Below are 22,433 nucleotides of genomic sequence, written 5' to 3' on the forward strand. Positions count from 1 at the left end.
AGAGTAAATCGCCACCTTTTCATTATGAGTTTTTGAATCACAATTAAAATTTTCCAAACAGCAGCATAGCACCTGGACCAGCAGACAGCGTACAGGGAAAAATTAACGAGGAAAAAATAATGATAGCTAAATTATGCACGGAGAAACAAAATAATGGATCAAAAAGTTGAGATGCATTTTGCGGAATATTTTTATGAATCCACTTAGATCCACCTATGATTTATATATGTAACAAAAGAGTAAGAGCTACTGAAGCTGATGACATAAATAACAGCTGCTACAACCTGCTACCCTGAAAGGTATACCCGATTAAAAATAGTGTTAAAAAACTATAAAATCTGATATAGCTCCTTAAAATGAAGAGATAGCGATTTGCACTCTTCTACGACAAAATGTTTTTTGAAGCACTTAAAACTTTAGAACATTGTGAAAATGTAAAACTTTAAATAAAAAAATTAGAGCTAAAAAATAATTTTAAGGGGTTACTAACTTCGCACCCCTATAACTTTTTCCACTTCAGAGATAAGAAGATGGTGTCTTCGACAAAGTGTCTTGAAATTGTCATTTCTACAATGTCTCCATACAATATAAACAATTTTATCAATAAAATAAAAAAAATATATTTTTTTCTCGGGGTGCACCCTTCTAGGTCAGTTTTTCTTATTCTTAAAATAAAGTGCTCTAAAAATAAAGACACCCTCCAGAACACGTCAAAATTCTCCAATCAATAGTTTCGCCAATAATACCAATGTCCCACTTTTTTCAAAACCATCCCACTGTGTGCCTGTCCCATGTTCAAAATAAATGCATAACAGTCTCACAGAAGAATACGGTGATATTTCCTTATTTCTGCCACACAGAATAAGACAACGTCAAGGCAAATCCTTAACGAAGAACCTCCTTCTCCTTCTCTGCCAGAGTTTTCCAACACTCTTTTTTGTCCTCTTTAATTACTGGGAGAATTAATTTTAATAATGCTGTTTTACGCTTTAACTCGATCCCTCGTGGAAGCTGTTTGAAATGTAAATCTTGAAGCAGATCGAAACCTGTAGGCGACACCACTTTAGTTGTTTCTTAGTGAATAGCATAACACTGTCCAACACAGCACCCATGTTCAACGAATCGCCGTACTTCAAAGCGTAGCTTTCTTTCTGGATTACAACCTGCTTCATTGTGTCCATAAGGCCGAGGATGGAAAATCTTGAGTGCGTACTGAGATATCTGCAGCCGTGTTTCAAAAAAATCCTGATGATGCATTTGGAACACTGTTATATTTTTCTCTGCACATCCCAACACATCCTTGAAATAGTCGACCGTTACCGGTGCTTTAGTTTTCATTTTCTTCTCGACAGCTGCGTGATAGCTTTCAGCAGCCATGAAGGTGTGTCCCGTCTCAAAATATTTTAAGGTAATTTCCTGCACTTCAACTTCCTTACAATTTACCAGAAGAATCAAATGCAAAACCAAGTTCCAGTTTTTGTTTTGTGCCGCGCAGTTATCCATCCAGAAAGTGATCTTCATTTTACTATAATGCAAAATTACCTTTTGGAACGTGCTGGTAATGTCATTTGCAGAACGACTCGCGGTAATTTCGTCCCATGTATAAGCCACAACCCCAAACGACTTTGTATATTTCCCAGCGGGAGCAAAGGTTTGATTGAACGCCAGGGGCCGTTGCGTAAATATGATGCTTTTCAGACCTTCAATTCTTGGTAACTGTATGACGTAGTGGTTGAGCAAAATAAAGTTTTTAAGTTTAATATGTGACCAAATTTGAATTAAGAATCATGCAATTAACCTTTTGGAGATCTACACTGCCCATAAATTCATAACAGTCCCATGACGATAGGAAATCAAGCAAACATGGGACTGTTATGAATTTATGGGCAGTACAGCCTAAACCAAAGTATCTGGCAATGCTGACTTCCCATCTGAACGGTACGCAACGCTTCTTAGCACATTCATCAACGGCCGTCTAGCTGCCGTACGAATCACTGCACTGCTCAGTGAAGATTCTTTTAGGGATTTCACATAACTCACCCAAGGGTTAGGAAAATCTTTGGGAAGGAATAAATCATCGGTGTCAAATCCCGCAAAATCACCTTCCGAGCGTGCAAAGTCGTAATGCACCGTGCTGTCCTCGTCCATCTCATTAGCTCGTCAGAACTATCACCGCTATCACCATAAATTTTAAGATATTCAAGGACCAACATTTTCAACATTAAACACGAGCACAGAAACTGACAGAATAATTATGACACGTGCAAGAACACCCGATGCATCATAGTAAGCACTGATACTGTAATGCATTTATTCACGTATAATTAGGTGACTAATAAACGCATGTCAGTTTCAATCATATTTCGGCGTTTTAATTATTATTTTTAAATTAAATTAAAATGGAACACTATATGATACACTGTGTAGCGTGGTTAGGATGCGAAATCCCAAAACTAGAACTTTAATTAGAGACAAATAAACAAGAGAACCGTTGATACTTTAATCGCATTTTTCTCGATTGCTCGGTTTTGCTAGTGGGACTAATATGCATTTATGAGCAGTATGGCACTGTTAAATGGACCATTATTACATTGATGTTTTGTGCGAGAGGGTATCAAAATACTGTTATGCGAATAAATAGTGAGATGGGACAACACAAGTGGGTTTTAAGTTTCAAATTCCTAGAACAAAGACTTTTATCTTATCAGTTTTTCTTATAGATGAGTTCATTTTAAGCTTATTTCTGAAAGAAAATCAAAATCGTCAAAAACCGACATGGGACTCTTATGCGAATCGCGGCAGTATAGCCAATGCGCATTAAAAGCTATTATTTTTTGATAATATTGGTGCTTTAAACATTTCATTTAAAAAAATTAACTTTCAGATGGGTGCCCCACCCGTGGTAAAAATCAGACATAGTCATAAAATATTTTTTTCAAGATTGTTGTTGTTCATATCAATATTTCTGTTACTGGAATTCAAAACTATAGAGAAAATCAAATTAGCAATGCACTAATTTCAACGTGTTTTAAAAACCAACAAAAAATATTCGTAATTATTGACAAGCAAAATAACTTGTGCAAAAGTTAAACTTGGCAGATTGAAAAAAATTTACTCTCGTATGTTGAAATGGTTCATTATTTCATATTTTACTCATTTAACGCATTGATTTGAATGGCCATGTGTGATTGTGAAGTGAAATGGATTAATTCTGTGGTTCATCATTGAAACATTTGCGGTTTTTTCACTTACCGCATTAAACCACCTACCCCACTGTACCTTACAACCTATTCCCATAAAAGTCCCATGTCAGTTTTCTCTTACTTATCTGTAGACATTGCGTTATGGAACTATTAAATTGATTATAATAATATTTATTTTGAACAATTAAAAAAAATACTCACCAAGATCTAAAACACGCTCCAGCAAAATACCAATCCTTCGCAAGTGCTTCTCCGGATGCGGTATCCTTTTCATTAGTGAATACATTGCCGCATGCATTTGTTGGATCGACTCCACATCTACATTGGGAAGTGTCACCTTTCGCACCACCATCGGTAGCAACATGTCCGTAATAGCATCACAAGATTCTTCATTTTTAACGTGGTCAGCGATTCGAGACAACACCAACAAATGGTCTTTGTTAATGGACCGTTTACGCATCATTATTTTTTGGATATACGATATGATGTTCATGACGAAGGGCATGAGCAGATGGCTTCCAAGGTTCACGCCGTTTTCGATCAACTGATTTCTGTTCACCAGTAAACTATTGTGTACCTCCATAATTTCTGTTTCGCTGGTGTCAAGGATGAGCATACTAGTAACCATTTTCATAATCTCTTGACACACCGCATCACTTGTCTTTTCTCCATTCAGTAAGCTAACAATGTAAGCCAGTGGCGTAAATTTTATATCAAACCCTTCACTGGATAAAGATCGCACTAGAAGCTGATAGTAGCGGGGATTCTTGCTCCATGTAATAAACAATTTCAAAAGGGGTGTCGGCGAGTGAATGCATTCAGTTTCTAGCTTTACCAGCTGAGGTTGAACATAAATGGCGAAAACGGTGTCAATTTCCTTGGATGTCCACGGGTAATTATCAAAATGATCAAAGAATTCAACCAAATTTATGAGAGCTTGCGATTTCAACTGCTTCACCGTTGAATGTTCCATCTGCATCAGGATCGAGTCCATACACAATTTGATGTGAACCAAGTACTGCATAAATGACTCGTCTTTCAAACCACCGAACTGCTCTCGTATATTTTCGATCATCTTGATCAACACCTGGATGCGGTAAATGGGAAGATCATCCTCGAAACGTGTGTTGCATTCGGTGATTGCCTGATACGTTTCAAAAGGATCGGAACGGAGTAAGTTTTCAAAATATGAAAACGACATGCTTATAAAGAGGTTGATTTCGTTCTCGCGGAAGTTTCCTACGAATCGCATAAGAAGGGCCTTCAGTTCTGTGGGTGTCACTTTCAAAGCCATTTTGGTGTGCACGATTTTCATTATCAAGGGGACCACCTGTGAAATAAGTAGATAATAGTGAAAATAGGTAATATATGTTTAAAAATACAAAAAAAAACTATGCATGAGAATATATAATTGTAACCATGATTTCTTAATGTTATACAAGCTTTTCACTTTAGCAGTCCACGCGATTCTAGAACACTCCCCAGAAAACCATACCCTAGAATAATGTACCTGTTCATTAAGGTGATTACTGATTATACAATAAAGCCACAAATCGGCCACTTTGCGAACCGATTTTTTTTTGTCCGAATTTTGCATAATTTGTACGGCAGTGATTAATTAAAAATGTATGTCGATGACGCAGTTGTCGAGATGGTATGTAGAAATTTAATTTCGATAAAATGTTTGTTGAATCAATACGCTGCGAAACTATATCGTTAATAAATGAAATTGAAACCTAATTTACGAAGAGCAAATAATAGGAATTGTTTTTGTACTGATTTTAATCTTTCTTCGTGTGTTATTGAAAATGGAGACCATACAATGCTGTAATATTCCAGTATCGACCTTACATAAGCAATATATAATGTTTTAATTGTGTATGGGTCATGAAAGTTATAGCAGAAACGTTTTCTAAAACCCATCATATTATTTGCTTCATGAATAATTGTGTTGTAGTGGTCGATGAACGTTAGTTTGGAGTCTAAGATAATTCATAAATTCCTAACTCTATCGCATTTTTCTACAACCTGGCTTCCTAATGTAATTGAGAGATTTGATGCTGTTCTTTTTCTGCTGAATGATAGAAGGTTACATTTTTTCACATTCAGTTGCAATATGCTTTTATTGCACCATTCGTAGAATGTGCATATTTCGTTCTGGAATATGTTGAGGTCATTTTTTTCCCTATTTCCATGTGATGGCCATTATCGAACGCAGCTTATACGTTTGACAGTTGCTTTTAGGCTGCGTTTTACACAGAAATGATCGTCGCGTCATCTCCAAATGATGGCGTTCCAAATATTCGATTTATTTGAATCAATAGTAGCAAATATTTACACACGTATCGTATGACTTAAAGTTCTTCATCCACATAAATAAAGGATGAAAAAAAAACGTATCGTATGTCAGCCTAAATGTCTGTTTTCTGATTCTGTGTACCAGGTGCATAAAGGGCAGGATATTGTTAAGCCAATACTACACGGCAGACTACGGTTGGCTGGCCACGCTGTTCGTAAGCCGGAAGCGAAGATAAGATTCAGTAGAGAACCAGGAAGAGGTCGTAGGCTTCATGGAAGGCCGCGTAGACGATGGCTTTTTGGAGTTGAAGAGGATCTGATGGCGCTAAACATTCAGGGCGACTGAAAGCGATTTGCCCAGAATCGAATCCATTGGAGGAGGATATTCATTCAGTGTAGGCTCAGAGAAGCAGTAGCTCAAAGATGTACATGCATATGCGGAACTAGAGTCCCGCTCTAGGGAGAGGGGCATGGGCATGGCCCCAGCTGGTTAGGCATAATTTTTCAAGCATCGGTGTAAACCACTACACGCATGGGCTGTCATGGGTTTTTTATGCTTTTCCTACCAATTTGTGGTGTTCTTAATATTACTCAATTTGAGAAAAAATAAACTAATTTCGAGTGTTTTTTTGCAAGGGTAAATGGAAATCTGCGAACAGACACTTGGGGAGGTTTACTCAGGTAGTGTGGGGATGGGTGTCATATATATATACATAGAAGCTCACCCGACCCTCTACAACCAAACCCTTTCGTCAGTCTGTATCCCCGCAATTGAGCAAGACTTCAGGGGGAGACTATTAAGAACGCTCAGTTTTATGCATTAATTTAACGCTCATATTATGCATGCACGGGGCCCTCCTTAGCCGTGCGGTAAGACGCACGGCTACAAAGCAAGACCATGCTGAGGGTGTCTGGGTTCGATTCCCGGTGCCGGTCTAGGCAATTTTCGGATTGGAAATTGTCTCGATTTCCCTGGGCATAAAAGTATCATCGTGCTAGCCTCATGATATACAAATGCAAAAATGGTAACCTGGCTTAGAAACCTCGCAGTTAATAACTGTGGAAGTGCTAAATGAACACTAAGCTGCGAGGCGGCTCTGTCCCAGTGTGGGGATGTAATGCCAATAAGAAGAAGAAGAAGAAGAAGATTATGCATGCACATAAGCCATTAAAAACCACCCGTCGATCGCAAGCCATGACAGTAACCTAACTATCTTTATCAGTAACTCAAGTAGGAGACGAGCACCCCGCCATTAACAACAATCGCGCATGGACCACAGTTACCGCTATATTTACATACTGAGGACCCCGGAGCCCACCTGCGACATGTTGAATACTGGAGTGAAATATTTAGGTGTTCACAGTATTACTACTGTAGTAGTAATGTAACAGGTCTCTACGTTTTGTTCAAAACGCCACCATCGTTGCAGCTTCGACATGATCTCTTATATTAATCACTCGAGTCGAGTCTAGTCAAGTACGAGACACTGAAGACGGCCTTACTGTTGAGGTCGAAATACGTATCTGTCAAGGTACAATTAAGTGGTGGAACTAAATGAGATTGTACAAACTCGTCTTATGACAAGTGAAGACATTCCACTAAAAAGCTCAAAATAATTTTCTTAACAAAATCTTATATAATGTTTGTCCGGGGTCAAATCCATGCCGCAAGGCCATGTCCGATACGGAATACATATTATGTAACTTCAATGCACCTCGGATTTTTCTTCCCAAAAGTTAGGTTACATTCTAAACTATCGAATAAGAGTTGATTCACCTAAACAACTTCGAATTGGCTGATGACGTTGCACTCCTCTCTCAACGGCTCTCTGATATGCATAGTAAGCTCAACGACCTCGTCGAGCGTTTAGTCACCAACGATTATTTAGGATTCAATATAATATGTAACTTGAATAGTTTGTTGTTTAGGATAGAAATAGAGTTATATAACGGATGGTGTGGTAGTAGTTTGTAATTGGCCGAAAAATATAAGTAAGTAACCTTTGATGGGGCCCTTCTTAGCCGTGCGGTAAGATGTGCGGCTACAAAGCAAGACGATGCTGAAGGTGGCAGGGTTCGATTCCAGGTGCCTGTCTAGGCAATTTTCATGATATACGAATGCAAAAATGGTAGCTTGGGTTAGAAACCTCGCAGTTGATAACTGTGGAAGTGCTTAATGAAACTAAGCTGCGAGGCGGCAATGTCACAGTGGGGGATGTTATGCCAATGTAGAATAGAAGTAAAAAATATTGTTTCTAAATAAGGTTCATACAGTTGACGAGCTGAAGCTTCCAGCCCAACAACTAGATGGAATGTAGCAAAGTTTCTGATAGTAAAGTTGCGCAAAGATGATCTTTTATTTATTTATTTTCAGGCTAAGGCCGGAGTGACCTGTATAAAAGTCTTCTCCATGGCACCACGACGCCAACCACGCAGTCTGCGGAGGGTCCGCAAATCGTCCTCCACTTGATCGATCCACCTTGCTCGCTGTGCACCTCGCTTTCTTGTTCCCGTCGGATCGTAGTCGAGAACCATTTTCACCGGATAACTGTTCGACATTCTGGCAACGTGCCCGACCCACCAGTCTTCCGATTTTCGCGGTGTAAACGATTGATGGTTCTCTCAATCTGCACCCCGCCATAGGGTCTGTTAAAATGTTACGTAACGCAATAGGGGGTGGGGGGTTGTTAAATTTTGGTTACGATTTGTTACGCGAAATATGGGGGGACACCCCTTCAAAATATTTTTACGCGTAACAAATTAATTGCATAGCGGAAAAAAAATTAAAAATGTTAAAAAATGTTTATTTTCTTTAAAATAGCTTAAAACATACAATGCATAATAATTTATTGTAACGTGTTTTAAATCCTACCAAAAATCTTTTTTTTTTCAAAAAAAATATTTGTTACGCGTTACGCTAAGGGTTGGGGGTAGTTCTGAAAACTGTAACAGATTGTTGCGAGGGGGTGAGGGGTTCTCAAAAACAACGTTTTTCGCGTTACGTAATATTTGAACAGACCCATACTGCCGTCGGACGCATAAATGTCACATGTTACAAACGAGAAAAATTAGAAAAACGCATTTGAAGTTTCAAAATGCATTCATCCTGTTATCGCAAAATATTGCTTTTTTATTGACTTTAACCCAATAAACTATAGAAGAATATTCATATTCGTTGGGCCGGACTAAAACATTGCCAAAAACAACTATTTTTCCCACGTTTTTCAATAAAAACCTGAATGTGACACTTATGCCGCGAAATTCACTGGCCAGGCGAAAAATGTACGCATATTTGTCACACCGTGAACTGAGAGATAGTTGTTAATTTGTTTTTACATTTCGCCAGCGACGATTGTATTTCTTTGGTGTGATTTTTTCGCTGTCGGTAGAAGTGGAACCGGAAATGGAATATCCAATACAGACAATGCAATGGGGCGGAATCGGAAGAGGACTTCCTCAGATTCGATTTAAAAAATGACACAGGTGATCGTGTTTTGTTTGCGGAGCCGGCAAACGTTCCATTACCGCTCCCAGAGGTTAACCAACCGATTCCTAGCAGCAGTGGCGTAGTTTCCTTGCCCGGGACAAGGAAATACACAACATCATCAACGCCCAAAGGAATCACGACTGTCTTATCGAGATGATGGTGACAAAATTCTACCAGATGAAACAGTTTTTTCTGTGGATTTACAAAAAGTTCTCAATTATTTATATATTAAATTCTAGGTCATACGGCTTCCACGGTTGGATTGGTTCAAGAGCATTAACGTAAAGGCTGCTGGTCTTTAATTAGAGCTTTGCGCCTGTTGGCCCCTACATACGAGCATTCTCATTGTCTGCGTGCATTTGGTTCGAGTCAGTTAAGGGTCGTACAGCCAACGAAATCCTTAGCTGTTTTTTTTTTTCAAAGTTATTATGAAGTACGCTGACCTGAAGACAATTATCTTTTGGTTGGATAATTGTTGTTCGCAAAATAAGAACTGGAAAATATTCCATCACATTACCCTACTGATAAACAGTAATGAAATTCAGGTCGAGCGCATACTGTTGGAGAACTTTCAATCGGATACGTTAATGGCCGGCGACTCTTTCCATGCGGCGTTTGTTTCCAAAATGCGCCAAGAACATGTCGTCAGTTCAAGTCTGTGATTGGCAATGCAAAGAACAATGTTGACGTACATAATATGTAAGCAACTGACTTCTTCAATGCTCACCGTTTTGGAGTATACGATAAACCACTGCAAGCCACGCCCAAGATGAATTTATTGAGGGGTGTTCTGACTTGTCAATATCCCCAACTCAGCCATCTTGAATTTTTGTATGGAATTTATGCTCGTTTGTTTACGTTTTGCACTGAAAATGTATGTTTCCCCCCCGCGCTGGTTATTCCCATCTACTGACGAAGTCGTATAACCTCCTATTCATAAAAAAAATCTTGGCCACGCCCGTGTGTGGCTTCCATGCAAAAAGTGGTGTTTGAAAAAGGCCGTTATGAACTTGGATACGCAAACAATACAGTAAAGACCTTAAATACTGCAAGTTGTTTTCCAAGAAGCAATTTAAGTTAGTTGTAAAGAATTCATCCTCTTTTGATACAAATGTACGTTGGCAAAATGCTCCTCAAGGAATTGAAGAAGAAAAGAAAACTTCTCTAATGAAAGTGGTTCAACCTGTTGTTACCGAAGAGGAAAAATCGTTTTTCATTGATCTTGTGATGAAGCAAGAAGCTTCTGATTAATCTTTGTACTCGTTTCATACTTTGAATAAATTTTATCGCCATAACATGTCACAACATAAATAGGGTTCCTTTTTATCACTTTTTTACAGACCTTGAAGATTTTAATTATGTCACAGTTTCATATCATCTATTCCCCAGGAGGCCGTTCACGTTATACTTGGAGAGGTTCTAGATAATATAATACCTCTCCTCTTCTTTCATGGACAACCGTCCCTATAAATTCTGAAAGGAGGGAATGACCTTGCATGCTTACCAGCCACCCTTCTAAACTTTCCACGTGGATTGTAGATGACCCTGGTATATTTTATGGACGGTCTCCAGGACACATCAAGCAGTGCTATGTGTCTTTTTGTGTGATTGTTATATCTTTTTTTTAGTGTGACAAATATGCGTCCATTTATCCCGGTGTGACAAGTATGCGTCCATTTGTTCGAATGTGACAAATTGACTTCAGATTTTTTTCGAGTTTTCTAGAATAAAACCTCTGTTTTGACAAAATATTTCAAAAATACGTATCAAATTATGACGTTAGACATCAAAACCTCAAAAATGTTAAAATGTAACATGTGACATTTATGCGTCCAAGGGCAGCATAGATGGTACGCAGAACTATCCTTTCGAAAACTTCTACGTTGGTCCTCCACGAAGCGTCTTGTAGATAGTCATTTTGGTACGGCGACGAACTCTATTCGATCGGAGCGTTTTGCGAAGTCCAAAGTACGTACGTTTTCCTGCCATGAGGTTCCTTTCCATGTTATCGGAGGTCACCAGTGAGCCCATGTACACGAATTCTTCAACCACCTCGATTTCGTCACCACCGATACAAACTTGTGGTGGGTGGCCTGCATTGTCCTCTCTTGAGCCTCTTCCTATCATGTACTTCGCCTTCGACGTGTCCAATTCGTTTAGCTTCCCTTTTCAGTCTGATGTAGGCTTCCTCCATCTTCTCAAAGTCACGTGCCATAATATCAATGTCGTCGGCAAAAACAATTAACAAAACAAATATATTATTACTCCCTCCAAAGCGATGTTTAATGGCAGGCACGAAAGACCATCACCTTGCCGTAATCCTCTGCGCGTTTCGACGGGACTCGAGAATGCTCATGAAACTCGAACTACGCACAGCATCCGATCCATCGTCGCCTTAATCAACCATCAGTTAATCGTAAAATCCGTGGTCGTGCATTATAGCGGTCATAGCTGGTCCCGATCGATTGTATCACATGCGGATTTGAAGTCGATGAATAAATGACGTGCGGGCACGCTTTATTCGCGGCATTTCTGCAATACCTGACGTACGGCGAAAACCAGGTCCGTAGTAGAGCGTCCACCCATAAATCTCATTAGTTGGTCATAACAATCACTCATAAGTTTTATTTTCCTGTTCGGTTGGTGTTCTTGTCTTAAATTCTACAAAATATTGCGAAAATCCAAAAGATGATATATGTGTTTCACGTGAAATTCCTAATTTTTCGTACAAAAATAATACCGTCGTCAAACAAAAGTGGACAAAGATGGACAAATGAAATACCATGGATTTGATGGGCCTGCATGTATACTTTCAGATTACGATTGAAATTTTTGCTAATATTTGCTACTAGCATGCTCAGAAAAGTATCACTTTTTCATGAAAAAACGCTTATAATATGCTTGAAAATGAAGCTATCAACTATCTTATGTAACCAAAAGATGCGCCATCAGCGATGCTAAGACAGTGATTGAAAATATTCTGAATTGATGAAAGAGGAAGCTAAAAACTATTTTTTCGGGACCACCCTATCTAAATTTTGCAATTCTCTACAACTTTGTAGAATTATATGAACTCCTAACTCAAAAGGGTAAAAAAATACATTTCCAAAAAAAATTCACCGGAGGGCCACCCTAATGACAACCTACACGAAAAATAGATCTCTGCTTGTAGATAATTTCTTCTGAAGACGTCAAAACTCTAGCACTGATGGTTTTCGAGTTATGGATTTATGCCGTGAAATTTGACGAATCCGACCATTGTGCACGCTGCCTAAAAATTACTCAATTATGAGAGTAATGGGTTGCGCTAAGGCTAAAATGATTAATGATTAAATGTGTGATTGTAAACAGTGTTTTTGTTGATTGAAAAATGAAAATATAAAAGTATCCAACTAGGAACTTTGCTCCGTCGAATAAAGCTAGTTGCGCTATGAAACGCATTTAACAAAAAAAAATATTTATGGGCTACACACACACACACACACGCACAGACAGACATGTGTTCAGTTTTTCGAGGTGAGTCGATTGGTATATAACACTATTATAGTATAACTTTGTTGTACGAAAAAGGCAAAAAAAAATATGATCGTCATAACAAAGTTATAACAAAACGTGATATAATTAATACGAATAGTAGTAACACAATCAGTGATAACTTTGTTCTTTTCAATAGCATAATTTGTAATAATTCTAGGTATTTTCATCACTCTTCATGTAAAACACGAATTGTATTTTTGTTCCATTGACAACATATTTAGAAAAGTTTTTGTCAAAACTTGAAAAACTTTTGTTTCAATATTGGTTATTTTAACTACTAATGGTATTTGTTTTATAACAATTTCTGTTATAAAATGCTGTAACAGAATAACAAGTTCCGATATAAATCTGTTACCATCTACTAGTGGGGATGGAAACTATTTTTGGCGGATAGTAAGTTGAACAAGTTGGTTAAATTTTTCATTTCCTTAACCCTTTATAAGGCAGTGGCAACTATATTGCCACCAACAAATTACATTTTTTTCTATTTATTAACAAGAGCTCTGCTTATAATTTCCCATGTAGTGGCTTTATTTGCTTCCTAGTAACACCCCAGATGAATTTGAGCCATAAAAAATTGAAATGTCAATTTGAGAACACTTTTTTTTACGAACAGATCGTACACGGAAGAAAAAAAGTACCCAAAATTGAGTACTTTTAAACTTACTTTTGAGTTATTTTTTCTCTTCGCTTTCATCCACTCTTTCTTTTGTTGTCAAAAACAAAAGAGCCAAACAATCCAACGACGCCAGTTCAATACGGGAAGCCAATGTTGAGTTTTATTACCTGAGGTCGAAATTGAGTGAATTAAACTTAAATTTGGGTCAATAAATTTTCCGTTGGGTACTTTTTTAACATGGGAGTAAAGGCAAACTACTTCGACCCTACTTACTCAATTTTGGCTTCCCGTACGGATGTTCGAGGTTGGGTGAATTAAACTCACTATTGGGTAGTTTATTTCTTCCGTGTAAGTTTTGAGTGGAAGAAGGATTTTCAGTTATTATTAGTTAAAAAACCCTGATTTATCCACCTAGCGGTGATGGTGCCTTTCTCGTGCATCATAAAACTAGTATTTTGGCCATTACTCTTGAGCCCATAGTCCGATCTGGCCAATTTTCAATAGGAAACAATGGGAGAGTATTCTGCGTCGAATGCAACTTGTTGCGAGTAAATCGGGTAAGGATAAGTGCCTGAAAAATTAGTGACATTTTTTTACTCAATTTTTCTATATAAAAGTGGTATTTTGGCCATAACTTCCGAGCCCATAGTCCGATCTGACCAATTTTCAATAGGAAACAATGGTAAAGTACCCTGCGTCGAATGCAACTTGTAATTCGGTTAAGGATAAGTACCTGAAAAATGAATGACATTTTTTTTTTGGTGGATGCGCACAGACACACACACATAAACACACACACAGACATCACCTCAATTCGTCGAGCTGAGTCGATCGGTATATAACACTATGGGTCTCCGGGCCTTCTAGAAAAGGTTTGTTTTTGGAGCGATCATATAGCCTTTACGTATACTTAGTATACGAGAAAGGCAAAAACGACAAAGATATATTTTTTCCCGTTGGTATTAATTATTTTGAATCTCCTGTGTTAGATCTTTACGTGATTAGCGTGAAAAAGCTTTGCCTTTCTGTATATTTGGTTTTTGGATTTTTGACGAAATTGTGTTTTTTTTCCCAAGGGAACAAAAGCGCAAAAAAATTTGATTTCACTTATAATGCGTTTTCCAACTAGGACTCTTCCCGAAAAAATGTAACGTGCCTTAATTTGACTGGTTTAACGTAAAACCCAATTTTTAAAAATCTTTTATTTATTTTTGTTGTTGCCTGTTTTCCCGCTTGCCGGGCAGTGGCAACTATATTGCCACCAATGTTTTCCCGCTTGACGGGCAGTGGCAACTAAATTGCCACCAATTTTTCAATGTTTCTGAACTGTTTAATGTATGACAAACATACATTTGAGTTTAATACCATGTCAACATTGTGCCCTATTGTTGTTTTTGTTAATTTATTGTTTAGATTCGTCTGCCTTATAAAGGGTTAATTGTGCAAAGTATGGTGCGTGCATGGTATATCAGACAAATGAATATCAGATTGTGCTATTTAGTTCTTCATATGGCCGGGGTCTGCCAAATCGTACCAAGCGTCAACAGAAATTACCCGGCCCAAACTTACGGTTAGTTGTTTTAATTGATCACAAATCGTGTTGGAGATCCTTCAACCCCAGAACTGAGGATATCCTACAATAAATGCACGTATGAATTGATATGAAATGATTTCCGTTTTCCTGCTACAAATAAAATATCTCAGGTCAGCCAAACAGCTTTTAGCCTGATCTGAGATATTTTGTTCGAATCTATGACAAAAGATCAAAATACAAAAGGTCTAAAGGAAAAAAGGTCGAAAAGACAAAAGGAAAGGAAGGAAAAAGCAAGAAGAAAAAAAATATGGAAGAAAGAAAAGAGAATGAAAAAGGAAGGAGGAAGATAGAAAAGGAAAAAGGAAGAAAGAGAAAGACAGAAAACAGAAAGAAGAAGCAAAAATTGTGTTGATTTACACCATAAATAAACTAGAAGGAAGTAGGAAGAAAAAAGAAGGAGGTAGAAAAAAGGAAAAAGGCAGAAGGAAGTGAAAAAGGAAGGAAGAATGTGGTAGGAAAAAATAAGAAAAAAGGAAGAAATAACAAGGCAGAAGGAATTAGGAAAAAGGAAAAAAAGAAAGAGAAAAGGAAGAAGGAAAAAAGAAATATGGAGAAGGAATAAGAAGAGATGAACCGGTCAAAGGCCAAAAATCTCTGTGATAAAGATATATATATATATATATATATATATATATATATATATATATATATATATATATATATATATATATATATATATATATATTATTTTCTTATGTCCATCGGATCCTTGAGTCTACATGAAAAACTCCTTATAAAAATACATTTGATCTTCTTAATCTATCGGAAAAAAACGACTGGATGGCTCATTGAAATCGAAGAAGTCTTCCACTAAGGTGAACGTTCTTATGCAAGCGTCTATCGGTTCGTTATATTCGAATGAAGCCCTGTGGAAACTGGGCACAAGCAATGTAGAATGCCGCAAATTTCTACTCGGTATATGAAAGCTTAGCATCGATCGGAGTTCTGGGACATCGATCTCACCGTTTATCAGCTTAGCAATAAGCAACGCCTGTTGTATTTTCCTCCGGCGTTGTAATGTGTCGATTCCCAGTAGTCGACATCTGTCCGGATAAGGTGGCAAATTTACTGGATCTCGCCAAGGTAAATCTTGCAACGCCTGGCAAATTAAGCGCTTCTGCACACGTTCAATTCGGAGGCACCAAGAAACTTGATGTGGTAGCCAAACAACTGAAGCTTTCTCAAGGATCGGGCGGACGAGTGAGCAGTATAATGCTTACAAACAGTGCGGGTCATTAGAATCTTTGGATATTTTGAATATAAATCCTAGTCTTCTAGTGGCTTGTGACACGATCGTTGAACGCTGTAAATCAAACGATAATTTTGCATCCAGCTGTACGCCCAAGTCACAAACATGGTTAACTCTTGCCAGAATTTCACCTGCGATATTGTAGTCGAAACGGATGGGATTCAAAATTCGATGGAACGTGATGACAGATTACAAGCTTGTTTCTATGGCACCACTCGGAAAACTGATTTAGAAGTCTTTGTAGACGCTAACAATCCTCAACGGATTTCACAACAAGATACAGCTTTAAATCGTCAGCATACACTAGTTTGCAATCAGCTCCCAAAAGCAACGCGACATCGTTGAAGAAGAGCGTGAACAATGCGGGACTCCAGATTTATTGGAGAACGCTGATGAAATACTGTTGTCAAGCTTCACCCGCAAAACTCGTTCCGATAGATAGGAACTGAACCATGACACTAATCTTGAAGATACACCAAGGCGGTTTGTGTGATCAATTTTGTCAAACGCTGCTTTCAAATCGGTGTAGATAACGTCCATTTGTGCTTTGATCTCCATACTATCAATGCCGTTTGAGGTGAAGTTGATCAGATTCGTTGTTACAGATCTACCTGTCATAAATCCGTGCTGATCAAAGGAAATATAATTCTTAGCTCGATCCAATAGAGCACCACTCACAATAATTTCAAAAAGTTTTGACGATGCAGACAAATTTGTTATTCCGCGATTGTTCGTAACATTCCGTCGATCACCATCCTTAAAAATGGGGCATTGCTTCCATACGCTGAGAAACTTTGCTTGTTCAAACGATCGATTAAAAATATCACATAACGGTTCGGCCAACTTATTGACGCACCGCCGAAGCACTAATGCGGGTAAACCATCCGGACCTGGGGAAAATGAGCATTTCAGTTTCTTTGCCGCCGTTACAACAATTTTTGGTGTAATAACAAATGTTCCCAGATCAACCAACCATTCCGGTATCTTTTCAACTGACGTAGACGTTGTGTGCTCCAAACAGGGGAAATAGGTGGCATGATGCGAGGAACATTTGCCTTGGGCCAACTATTAATAGCTTCACAAAAATTTGCCATTTCGTCAACTTCTCCTGATGCGAACAGTGAAACCCAACCCAATCGATGTTATTTAAATGTTCGAAAAGAGCAGCGAAATCTATCGCCCGATAATTCAATGGGTAGCGAACGAACCGTACCAAGCAAAAGATCCGAAGATCCGAACAACTCTCAGTTCCGCTCATGTCGTCTCAAAATTGCTGTGACATGGAAGCGAGAGCTGCGCTACCAGCTCAGATCCGTGCGACACGGATCTCGATTCGGATAAGTCGCGAGTGAACCATGTGGTTCATACGAACCGAACTGGGAGCTGTGTCTGGATCTTTTGCTTGCGACGGGTTTTCCCGCCAGCATACTGCTACATGTGCACTCTGTTTGTTTGTAGCACCGTGCTCTGTATTTTTTTACTCTCTTGTTTTTAGTTCTCTCGCATTTCGGGATCCAATATAAGGTACCCCGGGGCAAGTGAAAATACGGGGTAAGTGGGTACTGTGACTTCAGATGAATCGATGAACGTTTTTAATGGCAACAATGTTCTAGGAAGATGAAGCAGAACTATAAACGAATTCACCCGACACAAAAATATTTGGAATCAAAATCATTTGAGGCACCATACTAATGCTATTGCTTGATCATGACTTTGAACTACCGGGAAAATCTATTACTTTTATTTTAATTCAATGGATTTCCAACTAAATAGTCGTTTCTAAATTTATCATTGATGTGAAAAGTGATTATTTCGAGCAATTAAATAATTGTGTGACATCGAAAACGATTCAAATTTTTTAATTAAAGCCAAAATCTGCCAGTTTCATTTGCCCTTGAATTTTAACATACATGGGGCAAGTGGGACATATTTGAACAACATTTTCGATAAAGCTATTTTAATTGTTTTTAGATGGCTGTCTAGTGAAAAATAACTTCGTCATTCATATATCATATGGATCTGAATCAGATACAGTTTGATTTCGTTTTTAAAAAGTATTGTACAGTTATTTACCAAATGTGTATTTTACATTCTGAAAATTATCTCCCGCATGAAGAAGAGCAATGGCTATAACATAACTATGCGATATTCTTCTGTTCACAGTGCAAATAATCTATTTATTCTACAATAGGTCCGCAGAATGTGTCTTGCGTTTTGTTATTTTCAAACTTCGCATCAGATTTTCAGATAAATAAAGTGCTTGGACAACAGTCCAATAAACCGTAAATCGGCTGTTGTCTTGTTTTCATGTCTGCTAAGATGATAATCCCTTTCTTGTTGCAAAAATAAAGTCCAACATGCAACCAATCTTCATCCATGATCTGAAAATACTAATACTCAGAAATAATATTATCAGTATATCTACATTCCTCAAATTAGTTTCGTTCGACAGTAGAAAACAGAATAGGTCCCACTTGCCCCGTTTGAAGGGGTAAGTGGATCCTGAAGGTAAATTGATTTCTTGCACTACCAATATTTTTGTAATTGAATAAATGGCCTTCAACACCTCTACACTTCAACAATGGAAGCATATAATGGTGTATCAGTGGTTAATGTTCTGAAATAACCAGTTTTCTAAGTATGCGTTAACAATTTTGCTGAACTAGCGTTTTTTTAGGTCCCACTTGCCCCGGGGTACCTTATAGATGAAAAGGCTCGCTTGTATGAAAATGTCAACTACGCATGGTTAGAAGCGCGCGCAAACAAGGCATTGGTTTACTGCACCCAGTATGAAGAGAAAACTTATGACACGTGGTATGGTTCATATACATATCAGAGACTAGGGACTGAATTATTCAAACTGACGATTTGAGAAACGTTATCAACAAAATGTAACATAGAATTATGAATAGAAAGTAATGTTGAGTATAGATAGTGGAATATATAGATGAGCGAAGATAAATCCTCTGTCTCCAAACGAAATGCACGCTTAAAATCAATAACACAGAGATGTGTTTGCATCACACAAAACGGACCTAATGCGGAACATCCCCTAGATGAGCGATAGTTACACAGCCACAAAAAATAGCTCGTGTGGTTTTATTGAAGCTTGGATTTCAATATTTTCAACAGTATTTGGTTCCTCATGAAACAAGGAATCTGTACAAACGTTTACATGTTGAAAAGGGCCGTTATCACGACCGTACGAGGCATTTTTGTGCCTGTGTAACTGTCGCTCATCTAGGGGATATTCCACATTAGATCCGTTTTGTGTGATGCAAACACATCTCTGTGTTATTGATTTTAAGCGTGTGTCAAACGTGTCTCCAAACGAGCATGACGTCACGATTTAAATGGAAACGTTAAGGGCTGTGACGTCATATGCGCTTGTGCACGGGCAAAAAAATCGACTCAGCCATGCTTTCGCTCATCTATAGATTCTACTATCTATAATGTTGAGTTAGTTTTTGTATAGAAATAAATGTGATGATTCTAAATGAACTCTCGGCCGAGTTATTGTGTTCTGCATTGCGCGGCCGGTAATAAAATTAATCAGTTCAGTGCGTGATCTCTCTTGTTTCGGACAGCAGAACGATCGCGCGGTCGGCCGAATTATTGTGTTCTGCATTGCGCGGCCGGTAATAAAATTAATCAGTTCTGTGCGTGATCTCTCATGTTTCGGACAGCAGAACGATCGCGCGGTCGGCCGAATTATTGTGTTCTGCATTGCGCGGCCGGTAATAAAATTAATCAGTTCTGTGCGTGATCTCTCTTGTTTCGGACAGCAGAACGATCGCGCGGTCGACCGAATTATTGTGTTCTGCATTGCGCGGCCGGTAATAAAATTAATCAGTTCAGTGCGTGATCTCTCTTGTTTCGGACAGCAGAACGATCGCGCGGTCGGCCGAATTATTGTGTTCTGCATTGCGCGGCCGGTAATAAAATTAATCAGTTCTGTGCGTGATCTCTCTTGTTTCGGACAGCAGAACGATCGCGCGGTCGGCCGAATTATTGTGTTCTGCATTGCGCGGCCGGTAATAAAATTAATCAGTTCAGTGCGTGATCTCTCTTGTTTCGGACAGCAGAACGATCGCGCGGTCGACCGAATTATTGTGTTCTGCATTGCGCGGCCGGTAATAAAATTAATCAGTTCAGTGCGTGATCTCTCTTGTTTCGGACAGCAGAACGATCGCGCGGTCGGCCGAATTATTGTGTTCTGCATTGCGCGGCCGGTAATAAAATTAATCAGTTCTGTGCGTGATCTCTCTTGTTTCGGACAGCAGAACGATCGCGCGGTCGGCCGAATTATTGTGTTCTGCATTGCGCGGCCGGTAATAAAATTAATCAGTTCAGTGCGTGATCTCTCTTGTTTCGGACAGCAGAACGATCGCGCGGTCGACCGAATTATTGTGTTCTGCATTGCGCGGCCGGTAATAAAATTAATCAGTTCAGTGCGTGATCTCTCTTGTTTCGGACAGCAGAACGATCGCGCGGTCGGCCGAATTATTGTGTTCTGCATTGCGCGGCCGGTAATAAAATTAATCAGTTCTGTGCGTGATCTCTCATGTTTCGGACAGCAGAACGATCGCGCGGTCGGCCGAATTATTGTGTTCTGCATTGCGCGGCCGGTAATAAAATTAATCAGTTCTGTGCGTGATCTCTCTTGTTTCGGACAGCAGAACGATCGCGCGGTCGACCGAATTATTGTGTTCTGCATTGCGCGGCCGGTAATAAAATTAATCAGTTCAGTGCGTGATCTCTCTTGTTTCGGACAGCAGAACGATCGCGCGGTCGGCCGAATTATTGTGTTCTGCATTGCGCGGCCGGTAATAAAATTAATCAGTTCTGTGCGTGATCTCTCTCGTTTCGGACAGCAGAACGATCGCGCGGTCGACCGAATTATTGTGTTCTGCGTTGCGCGGCCGGTAATAAAATTAATCAGTTCTGTGCGTGATCTCTCATGTTTCGGACAGCAGAACGATCGCGCGGTCGGCCGAATTATTGTGGTTCAATCCCAGGTCCGTTCCATTCTCCTACTTTTTATCTTTCTCTTTATTTCTTATGTTCTAGCAATCGCTAGAACTGGAAATGGACTTCCATACCGTTTCCATTACTATTCCTATACCTTCAACTTGAGTATTCTAACAGTAATCTGCTAGAATTGGAAATGAACTATAGAGCTCGTTTCCTGCATCCAATTAGAAATTCCATCAGTTACCTTCTCCTATCTATCACATTGGCAGCTCGTTAATCAAGACGTGGCAGGCGCCAGTATGACCTAACAAATGAGATCACCAGTACTTGTACATTGAAGATGTGTGCTAGTCCCAAGCAAACATCTGTTGGTTCCCTGTGCAAGAACAGCTGATCTGGTCATAATAGAGTAGCAACTACGAGCAGTCAATCAAGCTCAAGCTCAAGCTCAAGAAATAAATGTGATGATTCTAAATGAACTCCTAGACTTCAAAACTAGACGGTCAGAAAAAGCGTAATAAATGTTATTAGCTTAAAATTGTCGGTTTTTCAATAGAAATTATTACCTCACTATAGCTTAACATTTAAGAAAAATAAAAGTGAGGTAAATAGATGAATGATGAATTAATGAAAAAATAAATGAATGACATAAATTTGAAATTTAAATTTTTGAACAATAATTAAAATTAAAATAATAATATTAACAATTATGTTTTAGTATATGTAGCATTGAAGAACTGAAGAGCTGATCCAAGGAGCTGACTCTTTTCAATGAGCTGAACGGATCAGATCCGCTCACTGCAATGAGCTGTTTTGTCCATCTCTAGTCAGAATACTCGCTTCTGGTGGGAGCTCGAGGGCTTCAACCTTCCTCAAAGCGTCGCACAGTGTTTAAACTATTGTCACTGGGTACACTGCCGGATGCTCCTGTGTGGGGGTGGCTAACTCTTTGGTAAACATGAACGGTCGTCCCATCAAGTTTTTCCGAAAATCCACAAACTCTCTGAACAGCAAGCCGGTTGCCCAACGCGCTGCGTCGAGGGCTTGTTCTTTTAATATAGGATCGAGATGCCGATTTTAAATGAGATGTAGGTCATGTTGGTCGTATCTTTGTCTTTCGCTACTAGACGGATTACTTCGAGCGGGTCAGCAATGTCGAGACAACGAGCGACAATTTTTTGCACGTCATAGTTACTAATTAGTGGTTGAAAACCCGACAGATATGTATAGCCAAAACTTTGGAGGCAACGTGGCTGGCGTGATAAATTGCACTGATAGATCGCCGAAGTCCATTGGATTAGTGTCACGATCAGCAGTTGGGCGAATCGTTAGGCCGTTATCTCCGCGGCGACGTTTACTGGTTAGTCTTGGCCATACTGGTGTCCTCGATTCGCGAGAAACTGGCGCTAATGGAGTTGGAGCAACAATACTACCCACTTTCTCGCTCAGTTCTGAAACAATACCAGACAGTT

The 22,433-nt window shown here is 39.0% G+C and overlaps 1 protein-coding gene across 1 annotated transcript in view; it reads right to left on the bottom strand.

The window, feature by feature from the left end:
- LOC134211841 (small subunit processome component 20 homolog) overlaps positions 1–22,433 on the bottom strand; it is a 50,586-nt gene that overhangs the window by 20,549 nt on the left and 7,604 nt on the right. Inside the window, exon 5 of the mRNA XM_062689141.1 lies at positions 3,405–4,533. Coding sequence (XP_062545125.1) covers positions 3,405–4,533 — 1,129 coding nt within the window. The remainder of the gene's footprint in view (positions 1–3,404; positions 4,534–22,433) is intronic.

The sequence above is a fragment of the Armigeres subalbatus genome, chromosome 2, assembly GCF_024139115.2.
Source record: "Armigeres subalbatus isolate Guangzhou_Male chromosome 2, GZ_Asu_2, whole genome shotgun sequence".
NCBI classification, from domain to species: Eukaryota; Metazoa; Arthropoda; class Insecta; order Diptera; family Culicidae; genus Armigeres; species Armigeres subalbatus.